Source organism: Fusarium falciforme, chromosome 7, assembly GCF_026873545.1.
Source record: "Fusarium falciforme chromosome 7, complete sequence".
Taxonomy (NCBI): Eukaryota; Fungi; Ascomycota; class Sordariomycetes; order Hypocreales; family Nectriaceae; genus Fusarium; species Fusarium falciforme.
In genome coordinates, this window is record NC_070550.1 from 2,379,633 (window position 1) to 2,401,661 (window position 22,029).

The 22,029-nt window shown below is 49.1% G+C and overlaps 10 protein-coding genes across 10 annotated transcripts; 6 read left to right on the top strand and 4 right to left on the bottom strand.

Moving 5' to 3' along the window:
* Nucleotides 1-48: 48 nt before the first annotated feature.
* Nucleotides 49-2,841, top strand: NCS54_00936400 (Hypothetical protein; the record flags this gene model as incomplete). Its single annotated transcript, XM_053154715.1, has 5 exons — nucleotides 49-255; nucleotides 317-712; nucleotides 1,169-1,558; nucleotides 1,616-1,802; nucleotides 2,192-2,841. 5 exons carry the CDS (start codon nucleotides 49-51, stop codon nucleotides 2,839-2,841), a joined length of 1,830 nt encoding a protein of 609 aa, XP_053010690.1.
* Nucleotides 2,842-2,952: 111 nt separating this feature from the next.
* Nucleotides 2,953-3,835, top strand: NCS54_00936500 (Hypothetical protein; the record flags this gene model as incomplete). The annotated part of the gene is made up of 2 exons (XM_053154716.1): nucleotides 2,953-3,316; nucleotides 3,354-3,835. The coding sequence occupies 2 exons, from the start codon at nucleotides 2,953-2,955 to the stop codon at nucleotides 3,833-3,835; spliced, it is 846 nt and encodes a 281-aa protein (XP_053010691.1).
* Nucleotides 3,836-4,121: 286 nt separating this feature from the next.
* Nucleotides 4,122-4,997, top strand: NCS54_00936600 (Hypothetical protein; the record flags this gene model as incomplete). The annotated part of the gene is made up of 1 exon (XM_053154717.1): nucleotides 4,122-4,997. The coding sequence occupies exon 1, from the start codon at nucleotides 4,149-4,151 to the stop codon at nucleotides 4,995-4,997; it is 849 nt and encodes a 282-aa protein (XP_053010692.1). The 5' UTR covers nucleotides 4,122-4,148.
* A 430-nt stretch (nucleotides 4,998-5,427) lies between these two features.
* NCS54_00936700 (Hypothetical protein) lies at nucleotides 5,428-6,189 on the top strand (the record flags this gene model as incomplete). The annotated part of the gene is made up of 3 exons (XM_053154718.1): nucleotides 5,428-5,571; nucleotides 5,628-5,664; nucleotides 5,720-6,189. The coding sequence occupies 3 exons, from the start codon at nucleotides 5,428-5,430 to the stop codon at nucleotides 6,187-6,189; spliced, it is 651 nt and encodes a 216-aa protein (XP_053010693.1).
* A 916-nt stretch (nucleotides 6,190-7,105) lies between these two features.
* On the bottom strand, nucleotides 7,106-9,065 carry NCS54_00936800 (Hypothetical protein; the record flags this gene model as incomplete). Its single annotated transcript, XM_053154719.1, has 6 exons — nucleotides 7,106-7,839; nucleotides 7,888-8,224; nucleotides 8,276-8,377; nucleotides 8,433-8,665; nucleotides 8,714-8,784; nucleotides 9,010-9,065. The coding sequence occupies 6 exons, from the start codon at nucleotides 9,063-9,065 to the stop codon at nucleotides 7,106-7,108; spliced, it is 1,533 nt and encodes a 510-aa protein (XP_053010694.1).
* A 1,077-nt stretch (nucleotides 9,066-10,142) lies between these two features.
* Nucleotides 10,143-11,708, bottom strand: NCS54_00936900 (Hypothetical protein; the record flags this gene model as incomplete). The annotated part of the gene is made up of 1 exon (XM_053154720.1): nucleotides 10,143-11,708. The coding sequence occupies one exon, from the start codon at nucleotides 11,706-11,708 to the stop codon at nucleotides 10,143-10,145; it is 1,566 nt and encodes a 521-aa protein (XP_053010695.1).
* A 936-nt stretch (nucleotides 11,709-12,644) lies between these two features.
* Nucleotides 12,645-12,934, bottom strand: NCS54_00937000 (Hypothetical protein; the record flags this gene model as incomplete). Its single annotated transcript, XM_053154721.1, has 2 exons — nucleotides 12,645-12,821; nucleotides 12,881-12,934. 2 exons carry the CDS (start codon nucleotides 12,932-12,934, stop codon nucleotides 12,645-12,647), a joined length of 231 nt encoding a protein of 76 aa, XP_053010696.1.
* A 1,391-nt stretch (nucleotides 12,935-14,325) lies between these two features.
* Nucleotides 14,326-16,441, top strand: NCS54_00937100 (NmrA domain-containing protein; the record flags this gene model as incomplete). The annotated part of the gene is made up of 3 exons (XM_053154722.1): nucleotides 14,326-14,769; nucleotides 15,382-15,498; nucleotides 15,551-16,441. The coding sequence occupies 3 exons, from the start codon at nucleotides 14,326-14,328 to the stop codon at nucleotides 16,439-16,441; spliced, it is 1,452 nt and encodes a 483-aa protein (XP_053010697.1).
* Nucleotides 16,442-17,028: 587 nt separating this feature from the next.
* NCS54_00937200 (Hypothetical protein) lies at nucleotides 17,029-18,376 on the bottom strand (the record flags this gene model as incomplete). Its single annotated transcript, XM_053154723.1, has 7 exons — nucleotides 17,029-17,500; nucleotides 17,560-17,697; nucleotides 17,752-17,789; nucleotides 17,849-18,003; nucleotides 18,054-18,095; nucleotides 18,166-18,256; nucleotides 18,323-18,376. 7 exons carry the CDS (start codon nucleotides 18,374-18,376, stop codon nucleotides 17,029-17,031), a joined length of 990 nt encoding a protein of 329 aa, XP_053010698.1.
* Nucleotides 18,377-20,728: 2,352 nt separating this feature from the next.
* NCS54_00937300 (Hypothetical protein) lies at nucleotides 20,729-21,585 on the top strand (the record flags this gene model as incomplete). The annotated part of the gene is made up of 5 exons (XM_053154724.1): nucleotides 20,729-20,802; nucleotides 20,856-21,009; nucleotides 21,068-21,178; nucleotides 21,234-21,425; nucleotides 21,487-21,585. 5 exons carry the CDS (start codon nucleotides 20,729-20,731, stop codon nucleotides 21,583-21,585), a joined length of 630 nt encoding a protein of 209 aa, XP_053010699.1.
* Nucleotides 21,586-22,029: the final 444 nt, after the last annotated feature.

Consider the following 22,029-nt stretch of genomic DNA (forward strand, 5'->3'; position numbering starts at 1 on the left):
ACAAGGCACAATCTCAAATTCAACCTCAAGTTGAGCCAGCAACCAACCATGGCTAGCGCATGTGAGCTTAACCAAGAAGATGATCAGATTGGACCATCAAACGACACTCCACCCTCCCTCGAAGAGCTCAAGGCCGTTGAAGATATACCCGTGTTTGACAGCAAGGGCGTTGAGCGCCCGTTCAAAAGCCTTTACAGCGGACCGGGATCATCTGGCCGTGTCTTGGTCGTCTTTGTGCGCCACTTTCTCTGTAGTGTACGCGCCTCTGACCCTCTGTTGTAATTGTTGGAGCACCATCTCTAATCTCGATTTCTAGACCAGCTCAAACTATGTCAAGTTTCTATCCGAGGAAGCTAGTCCTGAGAAGATTGCCCCCTCCAACATGTCCATCTTTATTATTGGAAATGGGGTTCCTGAGGTGATAAACATGTACATTGAAAATACGGGCTGCAAGCACCCTGTCTATGTCGAACCAACAGGCAAACTGTTTGAAGGATTGGGCATGATCAAAACATGGGTCGCGGGACCGGCCACGGACTACGCTTCAGATTCGGATACTTTGTCCTTCTTCCAGGCAGCGTCCAAGCTCGTCCGGGGACTGCTGGCCGGTTACCCGGCAACCAAGGTCGGACAACCAAACCAGCAGGGCGGTGAATTCCTGTTCGAGGGCAGCGAGGAGGCAAGGATGGTGACATGGTGTCATCGCATGAGGGTCAGTCGAGACCACACCCCAACTAAGAAGATGCTCAAAGTTGTATTTCCGGACAGTTAGAATGTTTTTGGCCTTTGAATAGTGAATTCTGCTTATACTTAGCCAGATGGTGAAAGTGACTAAAACAGGGCTGTGTGCATCTAGATCTACACGCTCTTTGCTCTATAACATACCTGACTGTAAAGCAAATTAGGGGGCTTGAGACAACAACGATAGGAAAGAAAGACAAAAAAGGGGAGGGTTAAAAGATCTCAGTGTCAAAAAAGAAAGAAAAGAAAAAGAAAAAGAAAAAAAAACACGGGAATCAACCCCACCTATTATTTGCTGCAGTTTTGGCTGGGAGTCATTCCTATGTTTTGCGCAACCAGGGGGGGATGAAGCTGGCCGCTATTGAGCTTTGGACTCTTATGTGGCCACACTAAGCACGAGCAAGGATGGGACTAATACATAAAATAGCTATTCCCCCGAGAACAAGACGTTTCCAACGCCGTTCAGCTTTCACATCTCTCACTCTGCATCTCTTCTTGGAAGCCCTCCTGCCGTCACCATGCTTCCTCCCAGCTCTTGGGTACCTACAGACAGTACAAACAAGACACCGATTCTGTCGCTTCATGGCTGGCCTCAACTGCCATTGCCCGCAGCTACCCTGCTGATCTACTGGCCACTTCACATTCAACACCTGCTCCGAAGACGAGCGGGCGATTGAAGGGCAAGGCGAGAATCAAAGCTCGCAGTAGCGGTTCATCTAACCCCAAGCTAGCTAACGAGAAGAGGCACATCATTGCTATCAAGGACTTTGTGCCACTGGCCAACTTTATTGCTGGTCGTCGAGTGTCAGTACCCGACGTCTTCTCCACCACCATTGACCGGCTCATCGCTCTTTGATCCGGGTTTGGATGCAAGCTGGGCGAAACTGGAGCCAAACCGGATCCCGAATCTGACGAGAAGCATGTGTATTTTGTTGACATCCTCGAGGCAGTCCGAGAGGCTCTGCGACCCAGAATGACCCCCACCACGGCAGCTGTGGCCCTAGATGCCGCCATCGAGGCAAGCAAGGACACCCCCAGGGATCCAGACCAGGATCTAGGGGGTAGGTTTGCAGTTTTGACGGTGATAAACCATCTGAGGGCTTCCTGGACAGGTTTCACAATGCGTCTCACGAGAGACCCAATCCATCCCAAGATGATGCCGCCTCGTACGAAGCAGAGCCGCCGACTACCTTGGACGACATCTATTTTGCCTTTGTGACCCTGATGAAAGATCTATAGTGCATCAAGGCACGCATCCGATGGATCTAGTCTAGGCATTGTAAGGGCGATTTCGACCTCGCTGCCGCTGCTGTTGCCACCAATACGGCCGTCTCCCTCGCCCGCGGGCTGATTGAAGAAGTGGAACCCATACTTGCCAAAAAGGAGGGAGGTTTTAAGGGACTTCTGAATGTCTATTTTGTTGCTGTCTGCTTGACCAGTTGATTGACAGAAGACCAGATCTGGCTCGACGGAGTAGTCACTGGCAAGCAAGACGCAAATTACGACTGCTACAACTCCGCCAACAAATGCTACTTCATCCCACTGATAAAATTCGATTCGCAACTCCGACAGCTCATTCCCAACAGTTTTCTCGTGATTAGTGAGGGCCGGAACGGCAGATATGATGATGCTACCTGCAGTTGGGCCTCCTTGACGAACCAATATAAGTTCGAGCAGGACTGCATCATTCTCGCGCAGCATGGCACGGATCTTTTGGCTGTGGCTCTACGGGCCCCCAACTTCGGCGTTGAGGATGAGTTTCTTCGTGGAATGGGGATCCTCAAAAAGGAACTCAAGGCGTCCTTTCCACTCATGTCCGCGGCCCAGGCGTTTCTCGACATTCATCACGAATTGGGTGCCCCTGCGGCACGAAAAATCTTTGCGGCCATGACGGATGAAGTTCGCATTATAGATGAATTGCTGGCTGGCCATTTGGAGTTCCACCAAAACATCAAGCACAGGCATTGGACTCCCGAGTGGGACAAGGGTCTGCAAGATCTGAGACACAGTATTGCGTTGAATGCAAAGGATCCGGCTCACCAGGCAAAGGTCAAGCTGTTTAAAGAGGGGGGTCAGAACATCTTTCCCCTAAACAAGTAAAAAAACCGTATCTGGATCCTCTCCCCTGTCCTGTCTGGCCTGTACCTCTCGACCATCCGTATACAGGTCTACCGCCTGGGCCTCAAGTTGGCGAATTCCTGGCAGTCCATCATGCATTGCGCCCATCTTTATAATCTCCTTGGCCTAAAGGGCACTTGGATGGACATGAAGGTTGCCACCTTTCTGCTTGGCGAGTCCAGCTTCTGGGTTGGAGAGGGTCGGCCCAAGACGATTGATGATTGCTTTGAAAAGTTTTATCTTCAGAACGGCAACACGGCTGCCGCCTTCGCACCGAATCGCCGAGGAAACCGTACCACTGTTTCTCGAGCACGCGTACGGATCATCGAGCCTGCCATGCCAGTCTCGACCATCTTCGCCAAGAGCCAGATTGGCATTGCAACCGAAATAGCCTGGACGCTTGAGCTGGTCGAGGATATTATTGGAGGCCACATCCAACGAGAAGTGCATATCCATGGTAAAGATCAGAGGCCAGCAACAGCTGAGAGCCAAAGAGCGACTTCGACAGCAAAAGGCCAAGAACAAAGCTTCTGGAAGAGACACAAACGTTGAGCTTGTTGCCCCCGAGAAGCTCATCAGAGCGCTTCTTCTAACCATCGCTACTGAATCCCTCGAGATGACATTCCCTTACTTTCTGTTGCATCGTCAGTGCTGGAAGGTGATGCGAGCACTCAGGGACGTCTGCGAGCCTATTCTGAGAGACCAGCCCTACGCATATATGAGTTTGACCAGGGATGTCGACGTGCCCGGGGTGATTTGGTGCATTTTCAACGCCGTGTATGAACCCGACAAGAATGGACGTAGGATAGAGCCTGACTTGAGAGTTCTGGGTGTCGCACGCGCCACTTGCGAGGAGCTTCTTCGTGGTGATGAGGGTCGGAAAGCCTTTGATCTTCTTTGCCGGTTCAAGCATATTCATATCAAAACCAAGAATGGCAAAGAGCAAGATGAGAATGTAGCTTGGATATTAGGGTAATGCTGCAGCTCGACTCTTGGGGCGAGGAGCCTGGAGAGGAGTAGTTTGGCGGCAGGCTATCTGTAAATGCAATACAATCTCGTACTTCTAGTAGATCAAAGGTTCGGAGAGCAAGTATCATACTCCTTGGATCACTTCTATATAGCGTTGAGCATGAAGCGTGCCTTACCCCATCTTTGTTTCTGTTGGCGCCACTGAATAAGTTAGTTACGTCATACTTGAGCGGCGGTGACTCAAATGGGCAGATCATCTCGTGTCTCACAACGGACAAGCTTCTCTTCAAGACACCAACAGCTCAAGAGAAACAACAATTATGTCCCCTGTACGCGACCTCGACCTCATCGACAAGGTCGCCGTGATAAGCGGCGCATCCCGCGGCATAGGACGTGCCATTGCCTTTAATCTCGCAAGTCGAGGCTGCTCCATCCTCGGAACCTGTACTGGTGACGAGGGCGTCACGGCTCTCTCATCAGACCTCAATGAAGAGATAACAACTCGTGTTTTTGAAGCCACGGCACGAGAACGACCTGTCAGTCTTACGATCAAAGGGCTCATCGCCGACATCTTCTCCGAAGACTGCGCTAGTGTCATCGCCAACGAGATCAACAAAACATTCAACAACCGTATCGACATCTTCATCAACTGCGCTAGCGACCCCATGCCCGGTGTTATTGGAGAGATGAACATCACCGAGGTCCAGCGCAGTTTGCTCGGCAACATTCAAACCCCCGTTATGATCGTCGAAGAGTTTGTTCGCCGACGATATTTCCAGCCCAACAGTCGTATCATCTATATCTCATCCATCCGATCTCGACAACCGTGGAGCGACCAGCTCATGTACGCAGCTGGAAAGTCAGCGGGCGAGTCTCTGTGTCGAACGTGGGCCCAGGCATTTGGTGGCAAGGACGAGAGGTATAGCTTCATGGAGGGCACGACCGCCAACGCCGTCACGGCCGGTCTGACCGAGACTGACGCTGTCGTCAACTGTGGCCCGGAAGCAGTCAAACGGTTCCAGGATGAGTTTTTCCCGACACAGAGCATCCCACGGTTTGGACAGCCCGAGGACGTCGCTGATGTGGTCGGACTTCTCTGCGGCAATGATGCGCGGTGGATTACGGGATGTGTGGTTAGTGCCAGTGGAGGAGGCATCAAGATTAGGTAAAGACTTTGATTGGCATGTATCCACATGGGCGACACTGTCTTGCTGGCTTAACTTGAAGGCCGGGTGATTCAGGAGGCTCGAGACTATCAGGAACATCTATGTAGTCCGCACAGGGTCATCCTCTGTTACAACAGGTCCTCGTGCGTGTCAAAGTAGGTATGCCCCCCTGCGAGAATCTCTAGAGATTTTGCTTCTTTAAAAACAAGGGCATCTCAGGGTAGCGTTTCTCCGATCCTCCTCCGGCTAGGGCGACAGTTAGGTCTTGTTGAGCCAATGATGCTATGCCAGTGACACTAGCTTTTGGGTCATTTCCACGCTTTCTTCAAATCTCGCCAGCTCTTCCCGCTTCTTCCGATCGCGCGTTTACTCTGCATGAATCTTCATTCTATCAGCCATGGAGCGATAGGCGGCTGCAGGACTATCATGCGTCATGGTTGACTACTCACCCAATATCATTGCCTCGTTCTGTATTACTTTTCCGATTGCTACGCTCGTGGTCATCCTAAGACTCATTTCCAAGCGTATGACAACTACTGGATATGGACTCGAGGACATACTCGCCGTGTGTAGCTGGGTGGGTTGAGTTGCCTTTGCCTCGTGGATGGATGTTGACCAAGGCTGACGGCTTAGGTCTTCTGTCTCGGGTACTGCATCGATGTTCTGATTTGTATGCCCTGATACCCGTTAGACTTTCCCCGGCTTACTTAAACGATGTTGCATAGGGCTTGCCGACTACGGCCTTGGTCGACCGATTGAGCAAGGCCTGTCCTCTCATCTAACCCTGGACGAGAAGACAAAAGTATCTTGGCTGATTCTATGGTGCTCAAGTATTCTTTACTCGTTCACCATTGCCTTTTGTAAATTTTCGATCCTTTGTTTCTACTGGCGCCTCTTCAAATATTCTAGTGTTAGGATACCAGTCCAGGCCCTCTCGGGCCTGACGTTGGCCTGGTTCATCTTGCGACTCTTCCTGGTAACACTTCAGTGTATACCTATCCGAGGCTTGTGGGATCACTCAGTCAAGCACACCTGTGGCGTTAACGAGACTGTGTTTTTCTTTGCGACGGTTCTGACACATGTCTTGATCGACTGTGCCATTCTTGCGCTTCCAATAATCGAGGTTGGCAAGATGCATCTCCCCAAGGAGCAGAAGATTGCAGTGATTGCTCTCTTCATGTTTGGTGCCTTGTAAGGTCCTTCCTAGGCACTTCTTGTGCTCTCTAACGTCTTTTCTTGCTAGAGTCTGCCTTGCGTCTGTTTTTGTGCTTGTCGAATCGCTCAAGTTTGACTCTCGCTCAAAGGAAATCACGCTCGAAATGGGAGTCCATTCCTCAGCAGCAGTTGCTGAAGTCAACCTTGCGGTGATGTCGAGTACGTTTTCCTATCTCTTCCAAATATCTCTCGACCATAACTCGCTGATTCATCATGCAGCCTCACTACCATTACTACGTCCTATCTGCCGTAGGATAATTCCCGGTTTTTCAGTTTCCTCAAGAAATGATCACCAGCCAGAACAATCCCCTCGAGATGTTGTCCTGGCAGGCTGGACTACCAAATCACCCGTTCGAGCACCAAGCCCAATGACAAACGAGATTGGGGGCGGGCCTTCGCACTTGTCGGCGCAAAGTAGTAGTTGATTAGAGGAGTAGATAGTTGACGTACCTGATGGTGGTATATCTATTGCATTTCTATAACATATACTTCTAGGTAATAATTTAATAAATGATCAGAAGGAACTCTGTAAGATTTGTTTCTTTCCTATCTAAGACTTGGTCTATACTGTCATTAGAGTATATACAACTGCCTATGAAGAAATGATAGCAAGAGTTTGCCGAGGATATCTACCCAGTGATAGCAAATACCTATCGACTTAGGGAAACCAGTTACAGACCTAAATGCTTTCTTTTGGGTCTGCAGACCCTGCTTTAAGCAGTGGACAGAGGCCCCAGTCTCACAAATAGCGTATATTCTATGAAAAGGATGATTTAGTGCATCACGACCGGTGTTAATGGTGAGAAGGAGGGTGAATCCATAAAGCTGAGATTATGCTATGACTTGTAGACTATACGTGTTCCTGGCTCATCGGCTGCTCTCCAGTCCACCAATATCTAGGCAAAACGATACTTGAGATAGGGAATCCAGTTGGAGACGAGATCTACCTTCTGGGTAGTAAAAGAGCAGGCGCTGAACTCGGGCCACTTGTACACCTTTGAGAATCCAGCTGCCGTAAAAGTCTGCTCCTTGTTAGTTCGGCAGGGGTAGTCAAACTCGACATCAATCCAACGTTGATAGGGGACGGCTCCAAAAGCAAGCTGAAGCTTCTTAGTCGCAAGCGGAAACTTGGCGAACTCTTCGTTGAAGGCATTGATAACCTTCAAGAAATCACCGACCGGGCCTTGTAGGGTGCTCTTGATAATGTTCTGGGTCTTGATGAAGCCGTCGCGAACCTTGCGGAGCTCAGGGGTTCGTGAGAGCTCCTGGTTGTTCTTCCAGTCTGGGGCGAGGATGGCATCAAAGCGCTTGAGAACTGCGTCAACCGTAGTTGCGTGTTTCTTGAAGGGCGTGAAAGAGTAAAAGTTGGCCTGCATCTCCTTGGCATAGTAATCCAAATTGGTTGTGACAGTACCAAACCCATTCATGAGCATACGCAACGTCTCCAACTTGTTGGGTACGACGAGGTCGTAATATGGGCTGACGGGTGCAAGCTTCTTTGGCTCCAAGTTGTACGCGGCTTGGATGTTGTTTAGGTAGCTGTCGAGAAAGTACTGTCTCATGTACTCTGCATCGCCAGCTTGGTAGCCAATACTGTATAGGTTGTCTATGCTCTGGAGGAAGAGTGATACTGCGCACCATTAGCCCTGCCCATAGTAGGATAGTTGAGGTCACTAACCTTGCTTGATGAATCCTGCCGCCGTCTTGCCCTTGCATGCGTTTCCTTGGCAAACAGTGTCCTGTATTTCCGTGATTTTGGCATTGGCCGAGTCATAGCAAGCCTTCAGAGTGTTCCACGAAGTTGACATGGCTGCAATCTTTGTTTTCCAGGCTCCCTTGAAGGAATCTTGCCATCCCTTCAGCAAAACAGAAAGCGAGCCCTTTCGGATCTGCGTATCGGCGGTGATCCAGTTGATGAACCACTGCCGAATCACGTCGAGCCGCTTCTGGCTACACGAGTTGGTCTGACAGAAATCGATTGACGTGACCAGGGATATGTAGGAGGTTACGTTGACCTGAAATGTGTTAACTTTGTGTCAATCGAACAATTTATGAGAGAAACAAACCTCTGGTGCTTGAAGTACTGTCCATCCATCCTTGTTTGCGAGCTCTGTAGAAACGACACTCGCTTTGTTGTCCTTGGGAGCGTAACCTTCATCGGCGAATCTCTGCTCTGGGAGTTAGATGATGATCCATACACAGCAAGCATAGAGTCTCCTTCACCTTTTCAATAGAGGTAATGGCATTCATGGCCCTGGTGGTCGCTCCATTGACCTTACCGACGGTCCAGATGGCGGACTCGGCCTTCCTCTCGCGAAGGGCATCAGGCAATGCCAAACACCACGTGGCATACCCGTTGACCAAGTCCTTGTTTGGCAAGACATCGTTGATCATGTCACAAATGTTCTCTGAGTTAGTCAAGATCTCAACTCCGCACGGGCTAGCCTTGTTGCCACCTTGAAACGAGTTAGTACTGCGAATCTGCATCATCATATTATCCTTACAGTTTGTCAGGGGTCGAGAATCATAGGGAATGTTGAAGTTCTTGGTGCAACCATCTGTGCCCTCAACGGCGCTGCAGATGGTTACAATGTTCTGGTTTGTCCCAGCAGCAGAAGGGTGCACCAGCACCAAGGCAAGGAGTGCAAGGAGCGAGAAAGGCCCATGGTAAGAAGAGAAGTGTAAAGGCTCGAGTGCAATGAATGAAGTTGGTATTTCGAGTTGGTGTGTGCAGTTTCAATCTCAAGAATATGGGTGAGGCTTTACATATATACTCAATCAGCCGTTCTCGACTGCTCACAGCATAGCTGATTCCGCGAAGCGCTGTGATCCAGACTCGGCAATAGCAGACGCCATCGTGAGCCAGAAATATCTGAGTGGCCGCCGACTTGGCTGACAGAATACAAAGCCACACAGGTCTATTTCCATTGGGTCATTCCTCTCTTTCCTCATGTTCGCGTAAGGTTCCCATGGGCAGCTGGCTTTGACTCAATACAGACACTGTCGGTCCTATAGGGCTGAACGAGGCTGTTGTTTAATCGAATGCGCCTGGGCTAGCCCACGCCATTTTTAACCGCAATTATTCACACTGGACCCTTCTCATCGGCAGCTGCCAGGGGTCTTTCTACCAGGTCTTATTCAGGCGAGACTAGCGTCCTTGGCCCTCAGTTTCTACGTTCGAGGCCATTCTCTCGAATCAGCTCGTCCAAATCAGCCTTGAACTAGACCCAGCCCGAAACATACAGATCATTGTTGAGATCCGCTACCAAAAATCTTGACAGTCTAGAGTTTCTGAGACTGGTTGCCATTCTCTCGTCCCGAAAGTTACATTCCTGGTATTTAAGCATGGTGGAATGTCGTATTGCCCCTGGCCTGAGTGGATGCTGAAGTCAACATTCCTGTGCCTCGTGGCTTGGACGAAAACGGAAGCCGAATCAAGGTTAAACAATCGGCCTGTGTATCTAGAAAGTCGCTTTAATGTCCACAGAGACATCTGGGCCGGTGACAGAATGCCTAACGATTACTTCAGTCCTGTCGGACATGGCGTTTGTTATGGCTCAACGCCGAGGGCATCTTGTGCGACCCAGTTCACAGTCCCTAGAGACCAACGGCGACGGAGGTAAGGCTATGCTTAGGGCACAAAGCTCGCCTCTAGACTCTCATCCCATAGGTTTCTGTGACAGTTACAAAGCCACAACATTTGCCGCATAAGACAACGCCGGCCTCTCGGAACTGGAAGCATTCTTAATGTTGGAGTAATGAATGGCTTGAGTAACTTATAAAGTGCGGATTTGTGTCTCTCATAAGAGCCTTCTTGTTGTTTGAGGCGCTGCATAAAGGCTGATATCCTCCAAAATTGCTCTGCCTTCTCCAATCTCGGTCAGAACTGAGACAGCTATGCATCTTCCAAAGCATTCACGACCACTTTGACTGCTAATCAGCCTCCCTCCACTCACTTTTGATCGTAGCCTCCGCCCAAATTTTTCGTGGCTTCAGTTTAAACCTAAAGTTGTTTGGCATGATCATCAGCTCAACAACGTCCATCTTCCATGGATCAACTTCTTCCACGGGCTCGATGTCAAAGGCCCATAGAAGTCTCGCAACTTGAATAAACATTCCATCAATAGCGACCTTCTTCCCCAGGCAGCTTCGCCTTCCTTGACCAAATGCGGCAAGGGGTAAGCTACTTCTTAGCTTGGGCTGGCCGTTGTTCTCATCATGGATCAGCCACCTCTCGGGGACATAGTCGTCCAGATTTCCCAAGGACGGATCAAACACGGCTTCATCACGCCCAATACCCCACGCGTTGGCCATGATCATGGTTCCCTTTCTAATCTTTATCTCTTTGTACTCGTCATCTCTCTCGGCCCTCCGTGGAACGCTACCGGGAGCAACAGGCCTCCAACGCAAGAGCTCATGAACAACAGCGTCAATCAGAGGTAGTCTCGGTCGGTCTTGGAAACTCGGGACACGATCATGTCCGACAACCTCATCAAGCACGGTATGAGCCTTCTTCAGAAAGGCCGGATTCTGAATCAAGCCTGGGAACAGCCAAAGGATCTGACGCGGGGACGTCTCCATGCCGCCTTGGATAAAAGTGGCAAGAATAAAGGCCAAATTGAGATCCGGAATTTGGGGGCTTTGGGCCTGTTTCTCAGTCGCTGCAATGATTTGCTTGGTTGCATTCCACCCCTCACAGCTTCTACCATGATTCATAAGCTTCACGTAGAGTTTCATTTGTTCGTCGTATATCTTGTTGGCGTGGCGCTTCCAAGGCGAGACCAAAGCTGGGAGATAGCAAAGCGCGGGCAGAGAGTCAGGGAGACCAGGATGGGCAACGAGGTGTGATAATTTTGCTTGCATATTCACGACTTTATGAAGAATGGGATCTTCGCAGGTGGGAATACGCATACCATAATGCAATGACATTATGATGCTGCCCTGGGTGCGCTCAAAGAGTGGATAGACCATCCCGGTCGAGGTGATATGATCTTCGCTCCTTTCGGCTAGAGCAACGAGATCCACGAGTAACTGCATAGACTCGAGTTCCATTAAGGGTTGGTATCGAGGAGTGCAAGGCGTTCCAATAGCTGGTGACAGGATGCGATGATATAGTTGGAGGTCGGCGTCGTAATCATGCAAGAGAGTGAACTTGGATTTACCTGGGTCGGCGCCCGTGATCATCTCCATTGTGACTGACCTCGGCCTGTTACTATACCACTGGCTGCGCTTACCGAAGAGTTCGGTCGCCACTTCGGATGTATTGAGGATAATAATGGGAACGATCCCAAACAGCTTGGCCGTCACGATGGGGCCGTTTTGCTTCGCCCAAGCATCCCAGTTGATGAGCGGCTTGTCGACGGGTGAGTAGTCCAAGTCCCCAAAAAGAGGGAATTTTCGTCGTCCCAGTCCCTCATTATCGCCTTTGAGGTAGGTGTACACAGCGGTAAGTATAGTGAGAAGAAGTAAGATGACAACAGGTGTTGAATCAACCATCATGTCTGGCGAGGATGAGCTGTCCAGGTAGGCGTGCTCCAAAGGAATTGCTTCGCCCCGGGGATTATATGTATCCCCCGCTCATATGCTCATATTGGCAGGAATTGATGACAGCAGCGCCTTGATATCTAGGTGTAACAACGAAGCTCTCGGGACTGTGTTACCGGAAGTAAGCCTCAGCGTTTCAACTGGCGTGTGACATTGTCTTACCACTGCCCCAAGTCCCGCATGTCTTTGTGTCGATCTTGTTGATCTACATTCTGCTTGAAATTCCATCATAATTGAATCAAACGCAATGTCATGTTCGTAATTGGAGCCGCATCTACGAGTTTGGCCCGTGGTCTAAACCCCCTACAAGGTAGTGGGAATTCTACCACATAGCTATTGCATTTCAGCCTACTCAACTCCTTAGGCTCCGCCTGATATTGTCGTTTCTTGTGCTTCAATGAAACACAAAAACCTCGTTGGTCCTCTTATGGCGCACCCCCCTGAAACTAACATTATCGTGCTTGGCAAGTTATCAGCACTGTCAGACGTTACACAAAACGTACCAAGCCCATATATTGCAATAATGAGCTCTAGAATACTATAAAGTCAATTATACCTTACAAACCCTTCTCCGCAATGCGCTGAAAGACAGGCAACGGATCCAAAAAGATCTCGGCCTTGTAACACCTGATCTTCCCGTCCTCCCCTTTTTTAACGAAAAACGTAGCAAACCCCGGTATCTCAATTACATCCTTCTCGGGGTCATCGCCCTTGATCAAATACCTGATCGTCGCGGCTTGGTAAACACGAGGGCTGACGTAGTCTAGGCCCGTTAGTACAGGAAACGCTGAGGCCAAGATCAAGGTGGGAACATTCCAAAATACACAATATCATGTGTCATCATATCGAGCTTCGCAAAGGTTTCCTTGAACATCTAGAGCGGTAATTAATTTATGACAATGCGTCAGGGTATACAACACGTACCTGTCGAACACTAACCCCGGAAAGAACAGGGAGGTTCGCATATTGCAAACTGATGTCCTCTGTGTAGAAATTATCAAGCCATAAATCTGCGTCAAGGCTCTTACTGCCACGGTGATACTGCAGATGTCGAAGAGGGTTAGCTACCTTGGAGTATCCTGTGAGGGTCTCGACGTAGATGCTTCGTCATGCTTGGCTTGACTTACCTCGAGAAGCCAATTCTCGATTTCCTCTCTCCCGATGTCCGTAGTCTCTGTCATTTCTTTGGTGTTCTTTCGTTTGAGATTCTATCACGGATCAATGGGCGATGGATAGCTTCACTGCCTAGTAAGGTATGAACCACTCTTATACGACGACTCCCCAATTTCATTAATAATCGATATGGACTCAAGGACCTATGTGTGGATTCTTGTATTTGTAATCCATTCAACAAGACCCATGTCATTTCGAGCACGCCTTCTCTTGGCCAGCGCCACGATCCGCTTATCACGCGAGATCAAGCTTACTCTTCGAATCATCTACCAATACTACTGGCACGATATCACAAGCGCAAGTGAGCCTGGTGGCGTGCAACCACACGAGAAGTTCCCACCCTTGGCTAGTTCCGTCAGTCATGGCTAACAACGCCCTAATGCCCAGAACTAAATATCTCATGGCAATTCCTAATGACAAAACTCTCAGTTCCAGTCTCAAAGAGCTATGTTCCCCGCTGAAAAGGCCAACTTCAAACTACCTATGCATAAAATACCGATTTGCATTCAGGACAGCAAAGCGTTCCACCGGAACACCATGAGTCCAGACCACTGCTCGCATGCGGCTTGTTGACTTGACCAAACACAGTATGATCATCCCAGGATCTCGAGACTCTTGTGAAACCTTGTGATCTTTGAATGTACATCAGACAGGTTCCGTCAAGATCATTAAGAGGGGGCACAGATGTTAGCCGACGAGCCGTCGGAGGTAGGTAGTGGAGGTTCTTGGTGAAGGAATACCCCAAAGCGGCGATCAGCCTCAACACCATTGGATGGCATATGGCCCGGATTCTTATGTGAATGAACTGAAGCCCTCAAGACAGTTCGCAGTTCACAAGCACTGACTCGTGTTAGCCCGTCATCTTGCCAAGAAAAAATGGCATAATATAGATACGCAACGAGAACTTTGCCGGGCAATAGAGACGTAATTCAAAGCAAAATAAGTAAACAAAAATATAACATAAATAAACTATAGTCTCAAGTTTATATATGATCTTATCTTTATAATCATAAGGCTTTTATGCTATGGTTTTGCGGATTAAACAGGTAGAGTATTTGCGAAGTGTGCTATGTCACCAAAGGGTCCCATGTCCCATGTCTCCTAGCAAGCACCCATAAAGCGGAGGTTACACTCATCTTCCCGTTAAGAGGCATTTGGATATGGGAGAAGGAATCATTAATTGAAAGATGAAAGAGGCTGTATATCCCGAGTACGATTGGACCTGAGAGAGAGTGCCTCCGAGGCCAGGGGGAAATCCCTTGCTTCCTTACTCATAAAGAGAAGAAGCGGGGACATAAGAACAACTTTTTCCTTTGTCCTCTCTTTTCTTAGGCCAGACCCGCGATAATAGAGTTCTACAGTTCATAAATCTCGACCTGAATCTTCGCACGTGAACAACATGGACACATTTTGCCTCTACGACGACGCCGTTCCCCATGCCCTTGCCTCCCTCGACGCTCTCGGACATCCTGTTGACAAGATGGAAGCCCATTCTAATGGACCCAAGACCTCATTCTATACGCTCATTGTCGCCAGTCTCGCCCCGGACATGGCTCTTTCGATTGCTTCACGCCTGGGGAGGATCCAGCCTCCATCAACCCAAGTTATACAGCCTGGCAACCCCAAGACTCTCGACTACCTTCGCGAACATGTTGATACTATGCGGTATATGGTTCAAAGACTCGACCAGCAGAAGCTTGTTAGCCTGAGCTCTGAAGTTACTTGGAACATGGGGCCCGTGGAAAAGAAAACCTCGTCGGCATATGGCTTTCTTAACGGCTTCGCGACCCCCAACATGTACTTCCATGTGGTCACTGCCTATGATATCCTCAGGAACTCTAGAGTAGATATCAGGAAAACGGATTACTTGAATCATTTTCTTGGTCGCTATCTAGCTTAGTGGGCAGTACATGCCACACAGTCACACAAAGAGCGGCCAAGGCCATTCGAAAATCCGGAAATACATTCCGTCTATTCTCCATTCTCTACGACCTCTGTATGCTGAATATCTTTCCTCAATTGGGTGGCTACACGTGGGGAATCAAGAAGATCAAGCCACAGTTAACCTAGTTATCAGCAGTGAAACCCCTTCTCGACCAAGTAAAATCACACGATTTGAATGCGTGAGACCATTCTTTGCCCTTCAATTCGGTAGGCTGATCGCCCATTAATGTGCTGTTGTCTTGCTGGTTCAATGAGAGAAACCCCTCACGATGCATGTTGCTGCCTGACTTTTCCCACATTTGGCCAAGTGTCGATGTTGCTGACCTCGGTCAAGCCTCTTTGAGCCTTCCACAGGACGCCGATCCAATCATATCTGCTGTAGGAATGCAAGCCTCGTTCAATTCTGACACATCCAGGCAACCGTGGGGAAGTCCAGTACGACAGGATTTGCACACAAAAGAAGTGAACCTGCTCTCTCAACATCGAGCGCTGTTTAACAGGTCAGTGTTAGCACTCCTTTGCCATGTCTGTCGTCGTAGTGGCCGGCGGTTCTGGTGACCTAGGCAGTCTCATCGTCAAGGCATTGTTTGAGACAGGGAAGCATGAGGTATATGTGCTATCGAGAGGAGTACGTCGTGCGCGAATTTCCGCCACTTGATGCATTATTCTGACTCTCCTAGCGGCCAGCTGATTCTCCGGAGCGAGTGTCTCCCTTGACTGGCAAATCCTACATCCCCTTCATTCAGACTGATTACTCGAGTATCGATGCCCTCGCCGAAGGCCTGGATATGCACAGAGTCGAGGTAGTAATCTGCGCCTTCAGCCTTCGTAACGACAGCGCATGCAACGCACAGTTACAGTTAATCCAGGCCGCCGACAAAGCCTCTTCTGTCAAACGCTTCATACCATCCGAGTTCAACATCGACTATGATCTCGGCGATATAGTACCGTATTCGAACAAGAGGTTTCACTTGGCCGGCAGACGCGCGCTTGAAAAGACGGGTCTGGAGTTTAGCTATATCTATCCTGGCATGTTTATGGACTACTACGGCATGCCCAAGTTCCCAACACCGCTGAGGCCACTGTGCTTCTTTATCGACCCCGTCAACCAAGTTGCAGTCCTTCCAGATGACGGCGAGGCAAAAATGTCTATGTCCCTAACTACGGATGTCGCTCGCTATACTGCCCTAGCGCTTGACTTGGACAAATGGCCGAGATTCATGACAACAACTGCGAGCACTGTCACCTTGAAGAACCTTGTGCATCTTTTCGAGAAGTACACAGGTCGCCCATTCAATGTCGAGTATCAACCAGCGTCCAAGTTTCTGGAGCACGAAAGCATGTTGCTTCCTGAAAATGGCGCCATTGCTGAACGGTTTCCCCAGCGATTTCCGGGTGGTCTCAAGCAACTTCAGGCCTTAATAGCTGATCTTGAGGCCAGTGTGGCCCTCAGAGCGTATGACCTAGACAGGCTTGAGGGCCAGCTGAACCTCACTGAAGTCTTTGAGGGGAAAACATCGTCACCTACACGGATCGAGGACCTAATGAAAACAACATGGGTGACGGATTGAGCGGTGATTCTATTCTATCCTGTTGGTTCGCCATGAATAGATAGCATCTTTCGCTTTAATGTTATACTTAAAACACAGTGCTAATGGTAACCTCCCTAGCTAGCACATTCCCATATTCTCCCATAACTTTTGACTTGCGTCACAAGCACTCGGTAAAATGAAGAAAATTCATGACCCCTTAACGCGGGGAAGTTGATCGTCACCCCGTCTCACGACCCCTCCCCCAATACTCTCGGCACAGTCGAAGGCATCACCAAGATGACTTGCGCAACTTGTACCTACAAAGTCACGGTTGGAAGATAACGTACATCTGCTTAGCAGATCTGAGTGAAGGAGTTCGGTCTTCACCAGTCAGCTGCATATTGTGCCAACTCACTTGGATGTCGTTATCAAGGCTACTTAGTGGAAAATTGGTCATGAACGAGTGTATATAGGGTTATATAAGGTCTTTGCAATAGTATTTCTAGAAAAGTAACCGGTCTGAAAGAGTACATGAGGTGAAGTAAAACAAGTATGTGCTTGATAGCCGGGTCGGTCGCGGAGCAACCACCAAGCTGCGTTTGTTACATAGCCCTTATTGCCATCTCCTACTTCTCTGCAGAAGTTTCCTTGAGCACGGGCTTTCTTGCGGTAACCACAATCATGGGCCAGTAAGCATGAATGCTCTTATCGCGCATATCTTGCTTGGCCTTTGCAGCAAGAACGTTTACTTCCTCAGCCTGCCATCCAAGGGCCCTCGTTAACGCCGCCATCAAAAAGCCCTGGAGACCTGCTACAATGTTTTCATGGTTCCAGACGCCCAGTTCCTTGTACTTGCGGTCCCGTGGCCATGTGTTGGAGGGCCACTTGAACTTGTACTCTTGAACATCCTCGAAGCCGGCTTTCTCGAGTAGTCCCCCCAGAGTGTTGAGGTCGATAAATGCGCGGCCAGACTTGGCCGCAGCTTCACCGAGATGCTTCATAGACTGGAAAAGGGCATGTTCCGGGGTGAGGGTGCCATCGTCAGAGAGAGGGAGAGTGAATTCTTGAAGCTCGATGTAACCTCCTGGCTTGAGATTTCTAGGGAAGGTGAGCACCAACTTTCAGGACGAATAGGGGATTAAGATGAAGAGACTTACTCAAACGACTTTCGAATATACTCTTCCCAGTCAGATATACTAGAGTTATTCATCCGACTATGTATGTAGTCGAAGGGTTGCGAGTATGTCCATTCCTCATCCCAGTCATCAATCTCGAATCTAACATTAGGGGGGACACTTTGATCTTGGTTAGTCCATGCATGAAGAGGAATCATATAAGGCTTTGCTCACAATTGGGGTTGGCTTGGTGAGAGATCAATGCCGATAACCTGCAACACAAACATGTCAGACGAATGTAGAACTTGATCAACGTGCTTTGGGTTCTGACCTCAGCCTCGGGGTGCTCGTCTCCAAAATCCATGGCCCAGATGCCAGTACCAGTACCGAGATCGAGAACCCGTCCAACCTTGGCATCAGGCTTGTTGGGTGGAGCAAATCCCAACTTTCCATCAAGAGTGAGGTAGAAGATGTGGTGCTGGAGGTCTAGGAAGCTCATGTTAGCCAGTACCAGACTATCATGGAGGCGCACAAACCTAGTCTTTCGTTCTCGGCATCATCGTTGGGAAAATGATACTCTGGACGCAATCAGCTCATAGTGCCCCTGGAACAGCCCTCGAGGCCTGGAGAAGGGAACATGTGACTGACTTCCATCGTGGAACTTGTGATAAGTTCTACCGTTTTCCTTTCTATAGTCTAGAATGGAACTACTCAAGCTCGCCGTCGACGATGCCGTGTCCTATCCCAAACCCGGGTTAGCCTCATAGAACCAGCGACGATCACGGAGATAGCGGATGATCCGGACCTCGTTGTCGCCATAGGTAGAGTCATGATCATCCGGCTCAATAATTTCCTGCATATTGGCGTGGTGCCCTATCACGGGTTATTGCAATCCGTCTCGTCAAAGAAACGTAACCTGCGAGTTTCTGGAGTTTCTGTGGAGAGATTGAAAGAAGGGATGATGTGGTTCTTGGACAAAGCGGGGTTTGAACACACGATTTTCCCTCACGCCCCGCCTGTCATCCATCTGTGGTTAGACTGAATAGCTGACAGGGGCAGAGTGATTCTTATTGGCTCTCTGGAAGTGTGTGAAAACGATGGTGCGATGGTGGCCAGACTCAAGCTCTCAACGTCGATACAAGACTTGTAAATGTGCGTCTAGGGCTTCAAATTAGCGGATCTCATATTTTATATTCATTGCCTCGTTGTCCCCTTTATTTCTGCTAGTGTTAGCCGTTCCTGGAAGTACCACTCTATCAAAGAACTCTCCCAAGACCCCAACCAGTCTGTGCAGGAGAAGCCTTGGCAATATCCGTAACAGCCTTGGCAATAGCAGTTTTTTGGTACTGAAATGTTCTGAAACTGCTTGGGCGTCGCAATTAATAGACCTTTCATTTGAGAGTTAGAGCAAGATCGGTCTTGAGTACATTTGACAAGACCTCACCTCATCCCGGATTGTTTTCCTTAGCCTCTCCACCTTGCACTTGGAGCATCTCTATTTTAGACAATGTCATCTTACGACTCCAACGCAAATTGTACCTTTTATTAAATATATGGCATCAAACACTAGAAGCATTTTATTAGATACATGTCTCTAGACCGAAAGGGTCTTGGGGAAGCGATCCAACCGCGGTGTGGCAAAGAGTCGACAACAGCGCACAATGACGCCGAAAACAGAAAACAGGGTATTTGAATAGACAACGCGGATCCTAATCATCACAACTGATTAGTTTCCAAGTCACAGATATGGCTATGAAGGCCCATATCATAGCGGAGGGCGGTCTAGAAAACAGGCCTCTCACGCTATTAACAGACCTTGACAAAACCTTCGCAATCCCAGGTGGACGATCCGACGCCTCTGCAGGCTGCACCCATCGTTGAGATATTAACATGCCTCACATTTTCAAAATCAGCTATCTAGAATCAGCTTCAGAATTGTCTACACATCACCTAATAGAGGGTTAATGGGAGTTGACGACACGGTGGTCGTGGACGATGCTGCTACCCTATGGCAACCACCAAGTGGCCCAGTGAATGGATGTTAATGAAATCTGGATAAAATGCACAAGGAGAATAAAATCAAGCGATGCATTGGATAATTGAACAACCTGTCATAAAGTCATTTTATGTCTACAGAACCGAGTTATGCAAATTCCAATGCACGCACCATCCAGGCGTTGAACGCGAACACAACGCGACTGTTGGGCCACGGGATGGAGAAATGCTAGATGCCTCCTAACAATGCCCTCCCTCAGGTTTTGTGCGTGTGTTTATGTATGCATCGATTCGCAAGAATTGGATGATTCCGTTTCGCATTGCCTCTTTGAGCCACCCGCCAAGAGCACGAACGCGGTCGACGTGTCCCTTGCAAGACGCGTCTCGCGAGAAACGCGTTGTTCCACCTCTGCCTGGCTGCGCGCCACTGCTTGGCCGCTGCTTTGAACTTGCCAGCCCCCCAGACGGTACAGTGGGTGCGTTTCACCATAGTACTTGATGTTACAGAGTCATGTATGCGACAACTCTGAGCATGTACTGCTGCACGGAGAGTTTTACGAGTGCTCAATGACACCATCCATGTGTCGGGGCTCGTTACCAACAATGCTCATGTCCATATCCCAGTGAGCGTCCCGAGGAAAGCACACAAGACTCCCGCACTACGAGTGCAAGACCGAGAACCTTTCCTCCACGGCTGAAACCAAGTCTTGGAGATGGCTTTGCTTTTCCCCCGGAGGAGACGTTTAAGAGATGCAACAAAATGCAAGGCGCATACATTTCTCTCGTGTCAGCAGAAACAACTCTTGAACTCCACTCAAGTTCACTTCCCGCCAAGAACAATGTTTCTGGGCAATGTTCCTCGGAGAGCAGCAGCTGAGGAGTGATATCGGACATGAGGGTTTTCCGACGACGTGCGGGATAACGGAACATTCAATTCTGTCGCACACTCATACATGGCTTGTTTCGTCGATAGTATACTCTCAGAAGGGCGTAGTTGACGATGGCGGGTGAGTTATGTAAGTCATCCATAGTTGGCTTATTAATGACCAAAATGATTCCAAATCCTTTGGACCGAGTGGAACGTCAGCATGACCTCATGCCATTGACGCCCTTCACAGCTCAAGATATAATAGCAGTATCATTGCGCCTGGACAGCAGTGATTAATTATCAACAATCATCTTATCAAGACTCCACAGCAACTATCTACTCTACACAATGGCTGCCCAATCCGCCCTCCCAGTCTATCACTACCTCGACATCGGCCGCCTTGGTCGTGGTGAAGTCGTCAAGTAAGTCCACTTTGGTCCCATTGCAAATTCAAGACACTAACTCTACAACTAAGTCTGTTTTTGAAAGATGCCGGCATCGAGTTCAAGGAGGTCCGCTATCCCTACGACGACACCTGGCCTGCCGCAAGTGAGAAGCTCCGGCAGAAGGGCATCACGAGGACGGGCAAGGTGCCTGCATTGGAGTACAATGGCCTCATTCTGACCCAGGTTTGCTTATACCACACCCTTCGATATATAAGCCAGGTGTTAATTGCGCATTTCACAGCACATCCCGATTCTCCGCTATCTAGCTCGAGAGCTCGGCCAATATGATGGAGAGACGAGCGAGGACAAGTATTTTGTCGATGCTGCCGCGGATGTTTACATAGACTGGAGGGTAAGTCTTGTTCTCTGGAAATGCCGTTGTTGTATGTAGGCTGACCTCTATCGAGTACAACTGGGTGCCCCAACTCAAGGGTGTCACAAAGGAGTTCACCAACGAGTTTTTGCCATGGTACTACGACGTCATCACACAGTACTACGCGGAGCGTGAAGGACCATACCTGCTCGGCGACAAGATTACATACGTCGACTTTGCGGTCTATCAGTCTCTTGACAACGATCAAAGAATCGGCGCCAACCCAGTAAGTGATGCCTCCCGTTCCAATACAGCGTTTTGATACTTACTTACTGTTCAACTTGCAGCCGAAACTTTCGGGTCCTCTTTTGAAGCTCAAGGAGGCAATTGAGGCCAGGCCCAAGATCGCTGCATACCTGAAGGAGAGTCGCGTTGGCGGGACCTAGGCCGGCGTAGTTCAATGGGGGAAGAAGATACTGGCGAGAAAATTCCATGCCTTGAGCCTTAAGCTTGGGTGGTATGGATTCAAGTTCGCTGGAGATTCCTGCTGTCATGGTTAATGATCACCCTTGACTGGGTAGGATCACGAAGGATGCGAGATGGAACGATGAGAGTTAAACAAAAACTACGATTGGTTTTTAATCTGGCACGCCCTTGAACTTAGGCTCAAGCAATAGTCTATGGTTAGCCTATGTACTAAAGCGATCCACCTTCGATCCATGTTCCCATGGGCTTTGTGAAGCTAACCTCGCGATCGAACTATTTACGCCACCAAAAACTATTGACGGGACTTAAGTCGAAGCTTTGTTTTGCGAACCCCATGGGGAACAGGAGAAATGCCTTGCATGATAAACGGACCATGCCCTATACTAGCGGCTATAACCACCCCC